Below are 20,343 nucleotides of genomic sequence, written 5' to 3' on the forward strand. Positions count from 1 at the left end.
CTGTTGAGGATTGGTATGTTCCCCTTCACCCTTTGTTCTATTTTTCCACCTTTCTGCTCCACATCTGAGCAATCAGCATCAATATGATGCAGTATATGGTATACTTGACAGACTCCTCTTTTGTTGTTACCTCCCACAGCCAAGCAGTTGGACCAGCCTTGGGTTTCTTTTTCCCGTATTTTCCTTGTTTGTATCATTTGTTCTGACTGCTCATTTTACAGACCTTACCTTTTGCTTTCATGCACCATTTGCTTCATCTAAAGTCCTCCCATGCATGAATGCTAGTCTGTAAATAAAGATCATTTGGGTTCTTGTCTCTGTGAACTGTTCACACTTTTCAAAGAGCTGTTCTCAATACTGTACCAATAACAGATCACAGGGTCTCTAATGTGATCTCATGTGATGCATCTTCACTATCAGCTATATATAGGTTCTGTATGCAGATTTACCAAATAAGGAGAGTATGTGCCATGCAAAGAAAACACATTCTCTCATTTTCCTCCAAGTGTGACCACAACTATGTAGTCCTTTAACACGACTGTATAAGGTTCCATTTCATCTGCCAATTAAGACCGCCTATAGGCATCTGTACGATTCACCAATCTGCACGATCCAAGCTGCACAACAAAAACAAATTTCTTTTGTAAGCTGATGACAGTGAGATGCTCATTAACCATATTTACTTTCAAAGCAGCTGCCAGGGTCAGAACTAAAAGACTGCTATTAAGAAGCAGCAGACACATGTTTCTATTAGCAGAAGAAACATTATTGTAGGTTTTATGGGCCTTTTGTAAGTACAGTTGTGCTCTGACTGTCTGCCTGATTCCTGTAAAGAATTTCTATCATGATGTTCTGCAATTTTTTTTATTTTTTTTGCCATCTCTTTATAAAGGGACCTTGAATTGGCACGATTTTTCTATCTTCTCTTTCAATAATGCGCAGCAAACAGGCAAACTCCTGGCTGACTTAGTTCAGGTATCACATAAACTTTAATTCCTTTTATGCTTTCTGATATAATACAACCCCTCTGAAACACAAAGCAGCAAAGCTAGATTTGCTGGTGAGGGGCGAGTGAAGGAGGGTACATTTTATCCTTGATTATCAGATTAACAGGGCACAAAGACAAGTGATCACATCTGCATCACAATTAGTGACCGTACCATACAGAAAGAAGTGCACCATTAGCGGAGGGAGACAGAGATCGAATGAATGAAGGTGTGACAGCATTGAGTCAGTGTGCATGTGAGGGAACAATACCAATTAAGTAATTACTTAGAGGCTGGATGAGCCGCAATTATGGCGTGCAAGTTTTCATCACCATTAGTTTGCAGGTAAATAGAGTCCGTTGTCTCTCTGCGGTAATTGCAGAGAGCGCTCTATCCCTTACCTATGCTTTGAAAATTTTTAGCTTTCCCCTTAAGCACAAAAGGCATGACAGCTAATTGCCATAAATTAAACAGTGTCAGCCTGTATGTGTCTCGTCCTATGTGTGTTTCAATCCGCTAAAATAAATGATAATATGGTGAGGATATTTGCTATTGTGAGATATCATAATGATGTGAGAAACTGATCAATCAGAAACTGACTACTTAAGTTGCTGCTGCTAAAAGGGTGCTTGCAAGTTATTGAATCCTCGTGTGAATGAGTGTGAAAATGCTCTTTTTCACGTAACTTTATGTAAACCTGTATTATGTACTGCATGCATTATGTTGCTGTAGTAATATGCACATGTCCACTGGTGATGAAGTACATTACTAAATAGGCTTTTATGTTTGGCCCTGAACTGCAGCCAAGTTCTGATAATGATATCTATCTATCTATCTATCTATCTATCTATCTATCTATCTATCTATCTAAAGAAACAATTATTTAAAAGTAATTTTTAATGAATTTTTGGAAATAGATCAGATGTTTATTATGTTCAAAAGCTGTGGCTAAAACATGAATATGAGACTTGATGTTCATCCAGTTTGCTCAAAAATTTATACATTTAAATATAAATATTAAAAATAGTATTTTTAATACCCGATTTAACCAGTAAGCACCAAAAATGAAATATTTCATGTACCTGTAGTTCACAAATGCCCGTGGCATTATTTGCTTATGTTCAGGTGACTGTATAATACTGAATAAAGCCTCTTTGCTTAGGCTGCTGCCCCCGCGACCCGGCCTCGGATAAAGCGGATGAAGATGGATGGATGGATGGAAAATTAAATATACACATTTCTGAGCTAAAAAAACAAACAACAAAACCATGTGTGTGTGTGTGCATGGCTTTTAATATTGGTCTTGGCTAGAGCTGCTTTATAGAGGTCCCCCCTCCTCCCCTCCTTATTAAAAACCAACAGTGCTTAAATATGCAAATCAAATCAAACTCTAAATGCTGACTGGAAAAAAAACAGAAAAACATTCAACTTTCCAGACACTTTGACACATGCACATACTTACAGGCTTATGGATTCACCCCCATTGTTTTGATTCCCATTAATGTTCACTGAATCCACACATTTGCACTCAATTAAGGCTTCTGTTTACATCCCATTAGCTTTCAATCTCCACATTTTCCCCACAGACGTAGAGAGCCGTATTGATTTCATTTCATTTCACTGTGGATGCGGTTCAGGAGGGGATTTATAGGAACTTAAAAAAAAAATAAAATAAAAATAAAGCTGATCAAAGCGATACCAATAGACTTGAAGACAAACTCCAGAATAACCAATTGCTGGCATAACGTTAGACAAGTTGATCTACTGCAGATTACTTGCATGTAGTTAGTATGACTTCTATTGATCTGCTTGCACAATCTGACTTGTCAGATCAATTGAAAAAGATGTAAAAAAAAAAAAAAAAGGAGGAGTAGAGGCAGAAAAGGGAAGAAAGGGAGCCGCAAGATGGCAATATATGAGCTGAAAAAAAAGTTATCTTAGGAATGGAAACAGGCAATCAAGGTTCTGGACAGAGTAGAAGGGCTTGAAGCCGCAAGAGTATCAAAACAAGGCAGATATAACACTGGTTCCTTGACAGGTGCAGCGATTTGTGTTTTGTGATTCTGACCGGTGCATGCCTTTCAGCTTTAGAGTCATTTCCATTTCCCTCCCCTTCAGTCGGACCGTCTCTCATGAGGGCACTGGGCGATAAGACGGAGCAGTCCATTACAGAGGCATAAGGTCTACCAGTTCTCAAGTATTAATTCAAAACTGAGAGAAAATGATAATGATTCTCAAGGAATGGCAGGGGAGCTGCTGCTGGTTCTATAAATAGAATGAAGCGGTGTAGTCCATGTGCCGATGCTTTCTTTACTGCACCATTTTTTCCCTTTTTTCAAAAGGTATCTTTCTTTTTTTTTCCAATTTAGAAAAAGAGCCACTCCTCCTCACTTCTTCTTTTTCATTTCCTCTTTGCATGCTGCTGCTGCCTCTTCTGGATTTCAACTTTTCTTCACCACAAGGCAATAAAAAAATGTTATTATTGTCCTAAATCACTAGCAAAGGCAAAGACCATAGATAGTACACTATATGGCAAATGCCACAGAAAAAAGTCAGAATTTTCCCTTCAGTAAAGATTCTCTGACTCTGATTCTCATCTAAGACAATGGAAGATTGGCCGTTTTACCTCGGAGCAAGCAGATAATGGTCCCCCAGATATCAAGGCAAGAAGGTGGAAAGAAATTAATTCGCCCAAACACAGATCTTCTTCTAAAACAGACTTGGGTGGTGATGGTCTCTCACTTGTTCTTCTTAAATAAAGAAATGCACATTAGATTGAAATGCTAATGTGATTTTAAAATTGCATTTGGTCCATTCTAGCACAGATGCAGACATTACACTCTTTACAAATGTGCACAGGACCAGCTGAAAATAGGAAAAGCAAATGTATATTCCTGGCAGGTTTTCAGACTAATCCCTGGCAAGTACACGGGCTCGGCAAGCACGACATAATTTATTACCAAACAGACCAACTGAGATAGTTGACAGAAAAATCACTGCGCTACACAAACATAACAGGTCTGAAATGTGTTCTCAAGCGTCAATTCCTTGAGGGTGTAAAGTGAGACAAACACTAAATTATATTATTCATTACAAACACAACTGTCAGGGTGTGCTCCCTAATTCGGAGCAGAAATTAGACGGATTTCACTCAAGCATGCGCCACATTTCTTCATCTTAAAAAAATAAAAAAAATTTCATTGTTTTTAACATGGTTGCAGATGCGCCTCCATGCAGCAAAGGCAATGTGAAATTCTGCGGCAAGTTCAACATTTCAAAATGTTTCTAAGTGGGGTGCTGCACCTGCTGCTCTAAATTAAAAAAAGAGAAAAAAGCAAGATCAAATGTGCATCGCCATGGGGGTGGGGGACAAGACAGAGAAAGAAGAGCAGAGAGTGGAAGGTGCTCATTGATTGCCAAAACAGAAAATGTAACCACGCCATCCATCAATGCCGCCTGCCTGTCATGTGTGGAGCTTACTTGAGAGGCAGGAAAAACGAACACAAAAAAAGCAAAAAATAGGAGCTATGCTCGCTACTTCTAGCTGTGGGGACCCCTTTCACTCTTCTGATGGAAAGCAAAAACAGAAACAATTCATGGAAACCACAGACCATGTTGAGCTGACTGCCCCTGACAGGTTCTCAGTGATTCCTGCTCGGCGCACGAAGGCTCATTCACGTCCTGAAAAACTGCACAATAAGACAGATATGAGGTTTGGCTCTGTCAATCGGGTACAACACGCAAGTGCGAGCACGCTGTGCAAAAGCTTCCATTGCGTGTTTAATTTGGCAATAAGAAAGGCTTTTACATGCCTGTCGCGTGGGATGACTCTAATTTATGTATGAAGGGTTGGAAAGAGGCTGACCAATACCCGTGACAAGTTACTGTACCAGATGCCAACATTTCATGACTTTAAGACTCATGTCGTGGTTCTTCTGGCTGTGATAGTAGCTCACAGAGAATAGAAGACTGAACAATAGGAATGCAAATGAGCAGGCACCTCATAGCAGTCTTACCTGTCTGATGCCTAGTCTGTAGGCAACAATACGGTCCACAGCATTTGGGTTCATCTGGGTCCACTGTAGCTTGAAGCCATAGACCCTTGGCCTGTTCTGCCACAGAGGGTTGTAGGTATCATAGTAGAACTCCGGGGGGTAGGCTTTCCCTAGAGAGAGAAATAATTAAAAATAATGACCATATTTATCACAAAACAGACCAAGTCATAACGAGACATCAACCTTTGGGAATCAAGGGTGCGTTTAATCACGTGTAACTATCACAATAAATGTGTTTCCCTAACTTTGTTATCTTAAGTAAGCTGTACTTTGTTTTTCTAAGGAATCAAGTTTTTAAGTGTATAAAATTCTTATTTCTGTGTCTGTCACCTCCTCGTCTTGTAAACGGACAATTTTTCCAGTCCAGATTTAATAAACAGGTCAAATCAGTCTAAAAAAACCACGAACAATGTGCTAATTTCTAATCAAACAGACGGTTCATTTCAGTAATGACCAGCATTCTACAAAGAGCAGCTCAAATTAGCAGGTCAGAAAGAGCAGACCTGATGAGGGCGTATGAGGAACTGAGCAATGTACTAACAAAACTAGTGCAGTGTAAGTGCAGCTTTTATGCATATGTTTCTGTCTGGAAACAGCAGGGCAATTGAAATCAACAAGAGGCAGCAGAGGAAGAATTAATATGTATTTGATGCTCATTTTTGCCCTACTAATTTGAGCTGCTCTTGGTAGATTGCGTCTGTAATTAATGCGATGAGCTGGCTGCTTTGCAGTCTATAAATCTATAAATGAATGCATTGTTAACAGACTGCACAACTTTCCACCGCCATCAGAATACCTCTGTTTATTTTTCTTGTTTAGCAAATCTGGCCCTTGGACTTCCTTTAAGCCAAAAGTAATTGACGCAGGATAACAAAGGCAGTTATCTTATATATATCATACAGTAGTATTGTTGATATATATATATATGTATGTATGTATACATACAGCGTTGGGAAGGTTACTTTTAAAATGTATTCCACTACAGATTACAGAATACATGCCCCAAAATGTATTTTGTAACGTATTCTGTTACATTACTCAATGAGAGTAACGTATTTCAAATACTTTGGATTACTTAATATATTATCATGCCTTTTACAACTACATGAATGTCCTATTGCTGTGTGATTTATTACTTTTACTAAAGGTTATTCGCCATACCAATACCAACTAGATTTTTAAATCTTAATATAAATGAGTAACAGTAGGGTGGACATTAGGTAAGGCTGCACTTTTTGCAGCGATCTCATATAGAAAACTATTCCGCGCGAATATAAAACAGGTCCGCGGCTCCGAACCATAAAGGCATAAAACCATAAAGAGACCTCTGTCTAATACGTCGGGTTCCGTGTCGGGCTCGTAGCCGAAAACTAGCTTTACTTTGTTGTCTGGGTCAACTTTGTATATATATATTTACATGCTTCCTGTTTCTGGTCGGTGACATCTCTTACTTTTCGACTCTTTTTCTCCTTCCCTCACGCTCACAGACACATAACGGGTATGGCAGTCCATTCTCCCTGCAGCACGGACTACACTGCCCATGAGGCTACATTCTTTAGGGCTATGCCTGTAACACTCTGCCTATTGCCTTCATATTAAATCATTTTTGTGAATAATTTTAAAAATTTTTTTAAAAATATTTCTTCACGCCGCAAGTAGAGGTGACATGGGCTGGGTTTCCACCGGCGTGGACACCAAAAATATAGAGTTCATAGCCTTATGAAACAGGAAAATACCGCCGTGTAATCCATTCATTTCAACAAAGTAACTGTATTCTGAATACCACCTTTTAAAATGGTAACTGTAATGGAATACAGTTACTTATATTTTGTATTTTAAATACATAACGGCGGTACATGTATTCCGTTACTCCCCAACACTGTGTGTGTGTGTGTGTGTGTGTGTGTGTGTGTGTGTGTGTGTATATATATATATATATATATATATAAAACATTACGCCATACTCCTGGATTGAGTGATTCTCACCAGTCTTTTCTTCTAATAACATAGTTAACTTTGTGAGAATTAATTTTATGCCCACATGTGGCACAAACTAAATGAATCTATCAACTTTTCAGCTTTCCGGTCACAGTAGGAAGGCTGATTTCTGACAGCTTAAGAAGGAACTGGCAGAACACGGCATTTTAATCAAGATCCAGAAACAAGCTTACAGGATGACCTTCCAGGCAAAGAATAGTAATTCACCTCAATGACACGTTGTTGTGTTTGTCCCTCTGCTTCTTGGGCTTGTTTATTGAGGGATGACAATACCCAAGGCAGATGATTTTTAATAACCATGGAAAAGACAGCAGAGCTGCCATTGTTAGCTCAAACAAAAGCGGCGCTGGGATTTGATGAACCTGTGTGAAGATTTAGCAAGCAGTTTATGAATGTCAGGCAATTGGATAAACCTGTCAAGTTAGTTTATGTCACTGACGAATTATAATAGCATTATTTGCTCCTGAGTCCTTCCCTGTGGCCTCCTTAGTGTGACAGACCCTTGAACCACTTGGTTTCCTTTGATTTTGAAAATGATGATTATACTCCTGGGAGGATACGAAGCAAGAGGAGTTGTGCGTGTGTGTATGTGGGGGGTCCCTTCATCCAGTAAGATACTGGTCTTCAGAGAGAGTCAGTAGAAACTTGACAGCCGATTGCTCTAAATGACACAACACTGAAGCATATTGTTGTACTGGGTGGCATTTTGTTATAATGTTGTGTACGCATGCCCCAGTTCTTCTGTTGCTGTAAAGACATCACCAAATGCTGTTTAAGTGCAGCTTAATAGGCATGTGCTTAATAACAGGGTTTCCTGTTCACTTTTTATGTAGTCTGGTTTGAAAGAAATTTGATCTCAAAGGTTTGCAGAATATTTCTAGTACTAACTAAAGTTGCAGTGAGACCAAATAAAAGCCATTGTTCACTCACAGCTGTATAATCCTCAGCATCAGTTCTCATTAGAGCAAAATGGCAAAAAGTAGCTGCGCATACTGGCCTCAAACAAAATCTACTGAATATTTACGTAAATTTATGGAACAATTTCATAATTTCTTTGATTGCGCTGCATCAGAGCTGAGGTTTAAACACATTCACTTAGGATTTAATCACTCAAATCTAAGCCAGAAGTGGGGAAACTGCACATGTAAGACAAAAAAACAAAAACACAAAACAAAACAAGACTTGTGGTTTCATTCATCGTCTGACCGGTTTGATCAATTCTCATAATCGTCCAGTATAAAAAGCCAAAATCAGCACAGCACAAGCAGTGCGTTTGGTTCTTTGGTCTAGATAATAAATCAGGTTAATGGTGCTCTAGGCAGCATACTGCAGATCACGTGGCCTTTTTCATGGATAAAGCTATTTAAAATGCAATATTCTGATCGGAAGGAAAACAATGCACATTCATCAGCCTGATAAAATAAAACCATTGTGAGTGAGAAACTAGTACAGACAAGTACGGCGAAAGAGAGAAAATTACGCAGTACTTTTTTTGTAGGTTTTATCTGCTTTATGTTGAGCTGTGGAATATGTCTCAAAAGTTCATCAGCAGTCTACTGCAAGGTAAACCTGTCTGTTATAACAGATGACACTATCTCACAAACTGCCTCCGTTTCTCACTGAGATGCTAATGAAACCAGCAAAACACATTTCCCAACTAAAATAAATAAATAAATAAAAAAACAAGGATAATTACCGTCTGCACTTTGCTCGGCACTGTTTTGCCGTATAGAGCCAGCTGTGTTTACAGCATATTGTACAGCTAATGTTACATAAACCCGCCTGGCAGATAATGTCAGACTTAGTCATGCAGCATATACAGTACAGTAAAGCCGATAAGGAAAAAGAAAAAGGCTGCAATTTGCAGTAGAGAGCAGGCAGGGAATGTTAATTAAACTCACTCACATTGTTGTCTGGATCAGTAAATTAGCTTAAAGATTTCCACACAGACCCTTTTTCAGAAAAAGCCCCAAAACAAAACAAAAAAACAAAACATGAAAAGACTCTTTTCATACTTTTCTTAGAAGTTTGACACGGAAGTCTTTATACTAATGCGCCGCATTCATTAATCTTATTTTGGGGAACATTTTTTTTCTCAAAGTACATTTCTTACAGACAAATATCACAGACTCGCACGGCAAATTATTGCCTTTTATTCAAATATACAGTGTAATGAAGCAACATGGCCTTTGCTCCTAATAATATGTTATGTGTGGTGAAGCACATTACCTAACCCACTTACACAGCCTGAAACAGATAACCCTGGGTGGGAGACATCAAACATAAAGTACAGAGGGCTTAATTGATTTTTTAAAATCCTGTTTATAACAGCATAACCAATGCAATGATTCATACAGCTCAGTGAAAGCCTTCAGGCAAGAAGTTGACCTTGTTTGCAGACTTCCTTTTTACTTTTTGAGGGTTTATGAACATGTTTTCATCTTTAGGAGTGCAGTCATATGCTAAGCAATTCCTATACGGTTCTGGGCTTTTTTTTGCTTTTATTTTTATTTGGCAGGAAGTAGGCTTACATATGGATGCACAGCTGGCCGAGACAAACAAATAACACCAAAGCAGGAACTGCTAACAGACAAAGGCATTATAGGGCGGCGGTAATCACGTGGTGCCCTTATGGGAACGCAAAATAAATCTCTGTCTTTTTTTCCTTATGGGAAACAGCACAGAACTCGCAATGAGTCACTTCTACATTTACAGTCTTCCTTCCTCCTCGACTAATCAGTTCAGTACAAAAAAGGACAAACGTTTTAATCGTTGCTGATATTAAAAAGCCCAGTGACTTCTGATTTCATCCTTCTTGGTCCGTGTAAACTGAAGGCTGCTCTAGAGTGACTAATGTTGAGATATTGTGCTGATATAAAAGAAGCAGAACTACAAAAATAGGCCAGAAAATACAAAATAAAGAAAGCAGAAAAAAAAGACCCGAACAGACTGCATCTGTCCTTCAAGCCTGACAGACTTTCAGTCTGATCACGGATAACGTTATTCAGATGCTTTTCACTCTGACTATATACTGTTAGGCATTATGACCAACAGGATCCACCAGTGTCAGCATGTCTCCTTGAGCTGCATGAACTATTCAGACTCATCCTCCATGTATTGCAGGGTTGCAGTTCAAGCCAGGTGAACTGGGCACAGACTTTAAAAGGCAGGCAGACGAGTTACTTAAAACCACCAAAGGTAAGGCACAAATCTGTGGTTTATAAATCCCTGACTCAGAGAAGAGTGCAGGTTTGAAAGCAAAATCAATTTAGCTTTTGCTTTTATTTAAAAACATAAAAAATAAAAGAGACAAAAATATCACACAAAAGCACCAGATAGTAACTTAGCAGGAGGCCCAAGGGGCCTGTTTAAGACACATCTCAAAAAGAAAAGCTGAATAAATAAAAATGAAATAAACATTACTGAAAACAGATGATAGATCAAAAAATAAAATATGAAAAAAACCTGAATGCAGAAATGCACTCCAACACAGACAAAAAATGTGAGAGTAAGTGTTTCACAATAAAATGAAAAACATTTTATTATGACAGCAAATCGCACTGCAGCTAACTTTCGCACTATTGGCACACAGTTTCTGCAGCATTAGGAACAATGACTGAATGACTGAAAAAAAGGATACTGGAACCATACAAGCACAGCATTATGTGGAATCTGAATTCATTTCACAGGCACACTCACACAATGCAGACAATGTCTATCTGAACATTGTCCCTGAGAATTTAATTGTTCCTCTCTTCTAATTTACAACTGGCTGCCAGAAATGGGGCTTAAGCAGGAAGGCGGCAGAGAAATGAGAAACACTGCTTGTTTTTTCTTTGTAAATTTCGGAAATCCAACAAAATTATAGTACTGCAGTTTGCATTGTTTGTACTGGTCAATGGAGAGAAAAGACATGTGCTGGGCAATTTTATGCAGACTTTGTTGCCTCTCCAGTCATTTTACACTTAAAGATTAGATCAGTCATGCCTGTGAAATTAGCTGTATAAAGTTTTGTACGGCTCTGAAGGAAGCATTGGAAGATTTTAGGTAAAAAGATTCATTATCATCATATATTTCATATCATATGACTATAATAAATAAATGCTACTCTTGATAGATTTTCCCCTTGACTAAATAAAACTTTCTATGTATCTTAAATCCTGAAAACAAGTAGCAGACCTCAATTGCCCTCCTTTAAAAGCACTATAGGCTTTAAGAATATCCCAGATTTCTTTCTTAATGCTGCAGCACCCTGCTCTTCCCCCATAGCTAAAAAGGCTCAAATAATGATCAATGATAATCATCAGGTTAACCTTTTTTTCTAGACTGAGTCTTAAAAATATGCCAATACAAACTGGAGGCATGGCCTTTGAAAGAAATGCACAATCTGGGGACTACTGAAGGATATGTAGGAACTGTAGTTTTACATTTATTAAAACTATTATAAACAAAACATTGACCATTGTTCTGTCTTTGTAAACTCTACAATAGAATAAGTGAATTAACTGCTATAATATTTTTCTAAATACCAAGCTTGTCAGTGTTTCACTCAGATACTGTCACAGATGACATTAAAGATGGGCACACCTTTATGCCTGAAAAGTTAAGCTAATACAAAAGAGTCTTAAACCTACATTCCTTTTACTGGCCAGTAGGGGGAGACTCCTGTGGTTGCAAAAAGAAGTCCAGTTGTAATTACGCAGGAAAACAGATCATGACTCCCTTTGTGACCAAACAAACACTTTCCTGAGGATGTATTAAACTGAAATGCTAGTTTCACACCTTAATGAATACAGAGCAATGCTTATTTTGTTTATTATGGTCAGCCTATGTTAAAAAAAACAAAAAACAAAAAGACAGAAGGTCTATAAGTATGCAGCATCCCATGATCTGAGTATCAGATCCGGCTTGTCAAGTCGAGTTGATGCAATGCTTATGGCGGAGAAATTCTCTGTTTGAGAATTTACAGCAGGACTTTACACATCAACAGTAATGTCACAGGAGCCATGTGCATCTTTACTTGAAACTCTATGATCAGTGAACATTTACTTGCTATCTATTCTGAGGAGCGTAATTTGAGCATTTGCTAACAACTCAGGGTTCCCACGACAGAGAGCCTGAGCCAAAGCTCAGTGGTACACATTACATTCCTCTGAGGGGTCTCTCCCCAGGCACAATTTAATGGCCAACTTGGCCATTAGAGCCAACTCACTGTTCCCACAGATGTCCCCATGGCTTGGCACATGGGCATCCATGCATATGCACACACACTCTCCTTTGGCACAATACACTTTTCCAGGCGACAGAATTTATGGGCTAATAATGGCCTGCTGCCTAACTATGGTGTGTTTGCATGTGTCTGTCGGCATGGTAACATGTATGCTGCTCACATGTTGACTGAATCCGAAATCCAAGGACTGTGGGCCAAAACTCCCAACTCATACTTTTCACACGCTAGCACAGCCTGAGAAGACGTCAGACATAGAGCGATGGGAGAATGTCTACTGGCTTGTCTACCTGTCTTGGTAAAGTGAGTTTAAACCAAGGTGCCATCTAATTACATGAGTTACACCAATATTTTGCAAGTCTTGTCGAGAAACAGTCTTACAAGTCGCAGACAGGAGCTGATATGCACTTCTTCTACTGCAGGGTATTGCCTGATTTCATGGCATTTTAGTTTTAGAATAAAATTAAAAATTTTAACTATCGAGAGCTGGAATTAGGAGACTGAGGCATGGCAGGTTTCATAGATGATGCAATGAACCAAAGTGGATTTTCTGCACCATACTCCTGTACTCAGGGAGTTACTAAAAGAGCCTCCATACCTTTGGCAACCACTGAGTCCAGATGGTGGGAATCTGGAGCACTGGGCGGGAGGAATGGAGCAATAGAGGGCGAGGGAGGGAAGGAGGGATAGAGGATGAAAGGGAGTGGAAGTAGGAAGAGGGAGGGAGCATGAGCAATAGAAGGCAAAGCCCCAGCCCTGCTGAGAAAAACAAATGGCTGGAGGGAACTAGCTGCTTCTGTCTCTCTGTTCTACCTGTTTCCCCAGGAAGGGGATTTATGGCACGCACTGTGTGTGTGTGTGTGTGTGTGTGTGTGGGGGGGGGTGTCAAGCTGGAAAGGAGGATGAGAGAGTGGGGTTTGAAAATGAGAAAGGTGAAGAATGTGGAAAAGAAAATGGACACAGAGAGAACTAAAGGCTATAAAAAAAAATCAAGTGCAGCCAAGGTATGATTAGAACGCAGAAAGAGATAGAGAGAAATAGACACTATCAAAGAGAAGAGCGACCTAAGTGCCAGAGGATCAAAGTGACAAATACTCCTCCTGTGACCCTGCAGCTCCTGTCTCTAATAGGAGGTCTGGGAGATTGAAACCTTGGCCAAAGTTCCTGAGGACTCTCAGTGTAGCCAAACTAATTTTGTCCTGTCATAACAAAAGACTGGGAGACGATCATTTGGATCTCACAATGGAGGGAAAAAAATGTAACAAAAACAGATGAAAGGTAAAAGAAAGACCTGACATAATGGACATGCCTAATTCAGATCGGCAATCTATGATTTATCTTTCCCTTTAGTCTTCTTTATATAAACTGTCTATCATATAAAGAGGCAGACACACACCCCAAAACAATATGAGACAAGGCCTTCTAAGCTTTTTGTTCGGCCAATTGCATCTGTCAAAACAACCCTTTAATTATCAATTGAATAGCGTACTAAAAAATCTTCTGTTGACATGCCAACGTATGGTAAAAGAATAAAGGCTAAATGACTGTTATTAAATGCAGCTATCTGGATCAAACACAGTGACAGCCAGGCTTATAGCACTAATACCAGTATAGAATTTTGTTTCTGTGAGAGAGAAAGAGTGGAAGTAAGTAACTTAAAATAAATGACCAGTAAAAAAAGAAACAGAAGAAAAAAGAAAAAACAAACAAACACAAAATCGCTCCTAGCTTAGCTACTCCTAGTTTAGCAACTATAGCGCTGGTCATTTGAGGTCTGTGTAGCTTTAAATTTCTCTACATGTTGAAACAGTAAGCAGGAGGGCTCCTAGTAAGAAAAGTATTTCTGGGATACAGAGCTGGGCAATCATTTTGTTCCTTTTAGCTATGAGAAAGACAAACTTTAACACTGCTGCTATTAGCCAACTTTACTGGCTAATTAGCATGTGATACTATACTGTATTTCCAAAAGTATTCATTCACCTATTCAAATAATTGAATTCAGTTGTTCCTGCATGGCTACTGGTGTATAAAATCAAATGGCTAGCAAACTGGTTCTAAAAATATTTGTGAAAAAGTGGGTCGCTCTCAGGTCGCTCAGCGAATTCTAGCGTAGTTTCGATGGGATGCCACATGCACAACAAATACAGTTGTGAAATTTCCTTGCGCACCCCTTACTGTTCCAACATGAGTACACAAAGAAAGGTTCTTAAAGACATGGATAAGTGTGGAAGAACTTGACTGGTGTGGAAGAACTTGACTGGCCTGCACAGAGTATTGAGCTCAAACTGATTAACAACCTTTGGGACAAATTAGAGTGGAGACTGTGAGCCTTACCTTCTGATCCAGCATCAGTGTCTGACCTCACAAATGCACTTCTAGAATAATGGTTAAAAAATTCTCACAAACACACCCCTAAAGCTTGTGGAAAGCCTTTCCAGATAGATGAAGGTGTTATATCTACAAAGGGTGGAGTGACATCATATTAAACCCTATGGACACTCAAGTTCATATGCATGTAAAGGCAGACGAGGGAATACTTCTGGCAAAGAAAGCAGGTGTGGAAAGAGTAGCTTAATGTCAGCTACATCCTCTTGCTTCAGATGAGGGAAATCTCAGCTCAGCAACATCATTTAAACTGCAGTAGTGTAGGATTTCAGTTTTCAATCCTTGTTTATGATTTGCTGTTATTGGTTGGGCTTCATTATTGCTCCTTGTTTTTGACTAATGTAAGTTTGTGCTTTGATTCCTGTTTGTTAACATAAATTATTCCAGTATTTTGAGGGTTTTTTCTTTTGTTTTTAAAATTATAGTTATTGGTTAGTATTTATAGAGATTGTTATTTACCTTTCATTACTTGTGTTTTCTTTGTATATTGGTTTACTCTTCTAGCATCTGCAATGTTCTGTGTATCATGTGGACTGAATTTCCTGTTTTTGTTTTTTTTTTGTTACTCGCTCTCTTGTGCCTTCTTTTGAATTATACTTTCTATCTGTTGATTGTCTTGATTGTGTACACCTGTGTCTGGGTTTACACAGCTGTATTCACTTCCCTTGATTGGCCCTTGGTGTCTGTTTGTGAGAATATACAGCCCTGGCTCTTGGTGGCGCTGTCACTTGGTGTTCGCTCGCTCTGCGGTAGAGTATCACTTCCTGTTCCTGCTCAAACACAGTGGTGTTTCTGAGTAGCTTATTTGCTTAGCAATTTAATTAACAACTTTTAAATACATTCTTCTTTCATAGTATAATCTTCACGTGCTTCATCCGAAGCACACTTTCTGTGTACTCACTACCTAATTTATAGCCAAAGTATTCACTCACTGTCTCTGTACTGTTTCGCTAGCTTAGCTTAGCTCGTAGCCGACTCGTTAGCACCATGGCTACTTCACCTGTCCCTCTTGCACTTTCTTGCTCATTGTGTCAGATGTTTAGTTACTCCTCGGCCTCCTTTAGCAGTAATGATATCTGTAACAAATGTAGCATATTTGCAGCTCTGGAGGCCAGGATTACTGAATTGGAGACTCTGCTTCGCACCCTTCATTCACCCCTAGCTAGCCAGGCCCCTGTAGCTGGTGCAGCCGAAGATAGCGTAGGCCCCGCTAGCTGTTCCCCGGCAGACCCCAAGCAGCTGGGGAAAGAGGGCGGCTGGGTCACGGTGAGGAGGAAGCATAGTCCTAAACAGAAGCCCCAGGTACACCACCAACCCGTTCATGTGTCTAACCGTTTTTCCCCACTCGGTGACACACCCGCTGGGGGTCAAACTCTGGTAATTGGTGATTCTGTTCTCAGACATGTGAAGCTAGAGACACCGGCAACCATAGTCAATTGTCTTCCAGGGGCCAGAGCAGGCGACATTGAAGGAAATTTAAAACTGCTGGCTAAGGGTAAACGTAAATTCAGTAAAATCATAATTCACGTCGGCAGTAATGACACCCGGTTACGCCAATCGGAGGTCACTAAAATCAATATTGAATCGATGTGCAACTTTGCTAAAACAATGTCGGACTCTGTAGTTTTCTCTGGTCCCCTCCCCAATCAGACCAGGAGTGACATGTTTAGCCGCATGTTCTCCTTAAATTGCTGGCTGTCTGAGTGGTGTCCCAGGAACGATGTGGGCTTCATAGATAATTGGCAAACCTTCTGGAGGAAACCTGGTCTTGTTAGGAGAGACGGCATCCATCCCACTTTGGATGGAGCAGCTCTCATTTCTAGAAATATGGACAAATTTATTAAACCCCCCAAAATATGACTATCCAGAGTTGGGACCAGGAAGCAGAGTTGCAGTCTTACACGCCTCTCTGCAGCTTCTCTCCTCCTGCTACCCCCCCAAAAACCCATCTCCATAGAGACTGTGTTAGCTTCCAAAAAGACAAAAAACAAACTAAAAACCAGCAACAAACAACTTAAACATAAACAATTACAAAGAAAGAACAGTACAGTATCCACATCTGAACCAAAGAGTAAAACAGTGAAATGTGGATTATTAAATATTAGCTCTCTCCTCCAAGTCTCTGTTAGTACATGACTTAATAATTGATCAACAAATTGATTTACTCTGCCTTACAGAAACCTGGTTGCAGCAGGATGATTATGTTAGTTTAAATGAATCAACACCCCCGAGTCATTCTAACTACCAGAAACCTCGAAGCACAGGCCGAGGGGGCGGTGTGGCAGCAATTTTTCACACCAGCCTATTAATTAATGAAAGACCAAGACAGACTTTTAATTCATTTGAAAGCCTGATGCTTAACATTGTCCACCCCAGCTGTGAAACTCAGAAACCAGTCTTACTTGTTATCATCTATCGTCCACCTGGGCCTTACACAGAGTTTGTCTGATTTCTCAGACTTTATATCTAATTTAGTTCTGAGCTCAAATAAAATAATTATTGTGGGTGATTTTAACATCCATGTAGATGCTAAAAATGACAGCCTCAACATGGCATTTAGTCTGTTATTAGACTCAATTGGCTTCTCTCAAAATGTAAAAGAACCCACCCACCACTTTAATCACACTCTAGATCTTGTTTTAACATATGGCATAGAAACTGAACATTTAACAGTGTTTCCTGAAAACCCTCTCCTGTCTGATCATTTCCTGATAACATTTACATTTACAATAATTGATTACACAGCGGTGGAGAGTAGATTTTATCACAGTAGATGTCTTTCTGAAAGCGCTGTAACTAAGTTTAAGAATATAATCCACCCACTGTTATCATCTTCAATGCCCTGTACCAACACAGAGCAGAGCAGCTATCTGAACGCTACCCCAACAGAGGTCGATTGTGTTGTTAATAATTTCACCTCATCACTACGTACGACTCTGGATACTGTAGCTCCAGTGAAAACTAAGGTCTCTAATCAGAAGTACCTGACTCCGTGGTATAATTCTCAAACACGTACCCTAAAGCAGATGACTCGTAATCTGGAGAGGAAATGGCGTGTCACAAATTTAGAGGATCATCATTTAGCCTGGAGAAATAGTTTGCTGCTTTATAAGAAAGCCCTCCGCAAAGCCAGAACATCTTACTATTCATCACTGATTGAAGAAAATAAGAACAACCCCAGGTTTCTCTTCAGCACTGTAGCCAGGCTGACAAACAGTCAGAGCTCTGTTGAGCCAACCATCCCTTTAACGTTAACTAGTAATGACTTCATGAACTCCTTCACAAATAAAATTTTTATCATTAGAGAAAAAATTACCAGTAATCATCCCACAGATGTAATATTATGTACAGCTACTCTTAGTACCATTGATGTTAAGTTAGACTCTTTTTCTCCAATTGATCTTTCTGAGTTAACTTCAATAATTACTTCCTCCAAACCATCAACGTGTCTTTTAGACCCCATTCCTACAAAACTGCTCAAAGAAGTCCTGCCATTAATTAATTCTTCGATCTTAAATATGATCAACCTATCTCTAATAATCGGCTATGTACCACAGGCCTTCAAGCTGGCTGTAGTTAAACCTTTACTCAAAAAGCCATCTCTAGACCCAGCAGTCTTAGCTAATTATAGGCCAATCTCCAACCTTCCTTTCATATCAAAAATCCTTGAAAGAGTAGTTGTCAAACAGCTAACAGATCATCTGCAGAGGAATGGTTTATTTGAAGAGTTTCAGTCAGGTTTTAGAGCTCATCACAGCACAGAAACAGCTTTAGTGAAGGTTACAAATGATCTTCTTATGGCCTCTGACAGTGGACTCATCTCTGTGCTTGTCCTGCTAGACCTCAGTGCAGCGTTCGATACTGTTGACCATAATATCCTATTAGAGCGATTAGAACATGCTGTAGGTATTACAGGTACTGCACTGCAGTGGTTTGTATCATATCTATCTAATAGACTCCAATTTGTGCATGTAAATGGAGAGTCCTCTTCACACACTGAGGTTAATTATGGAGTTCCACAGGGTTCAGTGCTAGGACCAATTCTGTTTACATTATACATGCTTCCCTTAGGCAGCATCATTAGAAGACATAGCATACATTTTCACTGCTATGCAGATGACACCCAGCTCTATCTGTCCATGAAGCCAGATAACACACACCAATTAGTTAAACTGCAGGAATGTCTTAAAGATATAAAGACCTGGATGGCCGCTAACTTTCTGCTTCTTAATTCAGATAAAACTGAGGTTATTGTACTCGGCCCTGAAAATCTTAGAAATATGGTATCTAACCAGATTCTTACTCTGGATGGCATTACCTTGGCCTCCAGTAACGCTGTGAGGAACCTTGGAGTCATTTTTGACCAGGACATGTCCTTCAAAGCACATATTAAACAAATATGTAAGACTGCTTTCTTCCATTTGCGCAACATCTCTAAAATTAGAAATATCCTGTCTCAGAGTGACGCTGAAAAACTAGTTCATGCATTTATTACTTCCAGGCTGGACTACTGTAATTCATTATTATCAGGATGTCCAAAAAACTCACTGAAAAGCCTTCAGCTAATCCAAAATGCTGCAGCAAGAGTACTGACAGGGACTAGAAGGAGAGAGCATATTTCTCCTGTTTTGGCTTCCCTTCATTGGCTTCCTGTTAAGTCCAGAATTGAATTCAAAATCCTGCTCCTCACATACAAGGTCTTAAATAATCAGGCCCCATCTTATCTTAATGACCTTGTAGTACCATATCACCCTATTAGAGCACTTCGCTCTCGCGCTGCAGGCCTACTTGTTGTTCCTAGAGTATTTAAAAGTAGAATGGGAGGCAGAGCCTTCAGTTTTCAGGCCCCTCTTCTGTGGAACCAGCTTCCAGTTTGGATTCGGGAGACAGAAACTATCTCTACTTTTAAGATTAGGCTTAAAACTTTCCTTTTTGCTAAAGCATATAGTTAGGGCTGGACCAGGTGACCCTGAATCCTCCCTTAGTTATGCTGCAATAGACGTAGGCTGCCGGGGGGATTCCCATGATGCATTGAGTTTTTCCTTTCCAGTCACCTTTCTCACTCACTATGTATTAATAGACCTCTCTGCATTGAATCATATCTGTTATTAACCTCTGTCTCTCTTCCACAGCATGTCTTTTATCCTGTCTTCCTTCTCTCACCCCAACCGGTCGCAGCAGATGGCCGCCCCTCCCTGAGCCTGGTTCTGCCGGAGGTTTCTTCCTGTTAAAAGGGAGTTTTTCCTTCCCACTGTCGCCAAAGTGCTTGCTCATAGGGGGTCATATGATTGTTGGGTTTTTCTCTGTATCTATGAAGCGCCTTGAGGCGACTTTTGTTGTGATTTGGCGCTATATAAATAAAATTGAATTGAATTGGCTCTTTTGTCTTTGTCACTGTATCTGTGTACCATCGCTGTGCTCCTCCTTAGTGTCTAGCCTGTTAATTCCTGGAGGTTTTAGCTTTGCAGTTTGGTTCCTTCTGGATCTTAAAAAAATACCTGCAACTTCTACACACAACTTAATAAAAGGTTAGTTTACTTAGGTTTTCCGAAACTCTTGGATTTGTATCTAATTCTAACCAGTATTCCTCTGAGATTTGATCACATTTATATGCATCCTAAAACTAAAAACCTTTTTTTTCCCTTGTAATGTTAAAATTGAAACATACTCTTTGAAATCCCAACAAAAAGAA

General features: G+C 39.6%; 1 protein-coding gene across 4 annotated transcripts in view; it reads right to left on the bottom strand.

The window, feature by feature from the left end:
* LOC146371479 (MAM domain-containing glycosylphosphatidylinositol anchor protein 2) overlaps positions 1 to 20,343 on the bottom strand; it is a 194,748-nt gene that overhangs the window by 28,787 nt on the left and 145,618 nt on the right. For all 4 annotated transcript variants that reach the window (XM_084953559.1, XM_084953558.1, XM_084953561.1 and 1 more), the window contains exon 11: positions 5,003 to 5,151. In XM_084953559.1, coding sequence (XP_084809685.1) covers positions 5,003 to 5,151 — 149 coding nt within the window. The remainder of the gene's footprint in view (positions 1 to 5,002; positions 5,152 to 20,343) is intronic.

This window comes from Perissodus microlepis, chromosome 15, assembly GCF_051167445.1.
Source record: "Perissodus microlepis isolate ML-2025 ecotype Zambia chromosome 15, ASM5116744v1, whole genome shotgun sequence".
Classification (NCBI taxonomy): Eukaryota; Metazoa; Chordata; class Actinopteri; order Cichliformes; family Cichlidae; genus Perissodus; species Perissodus microlepis.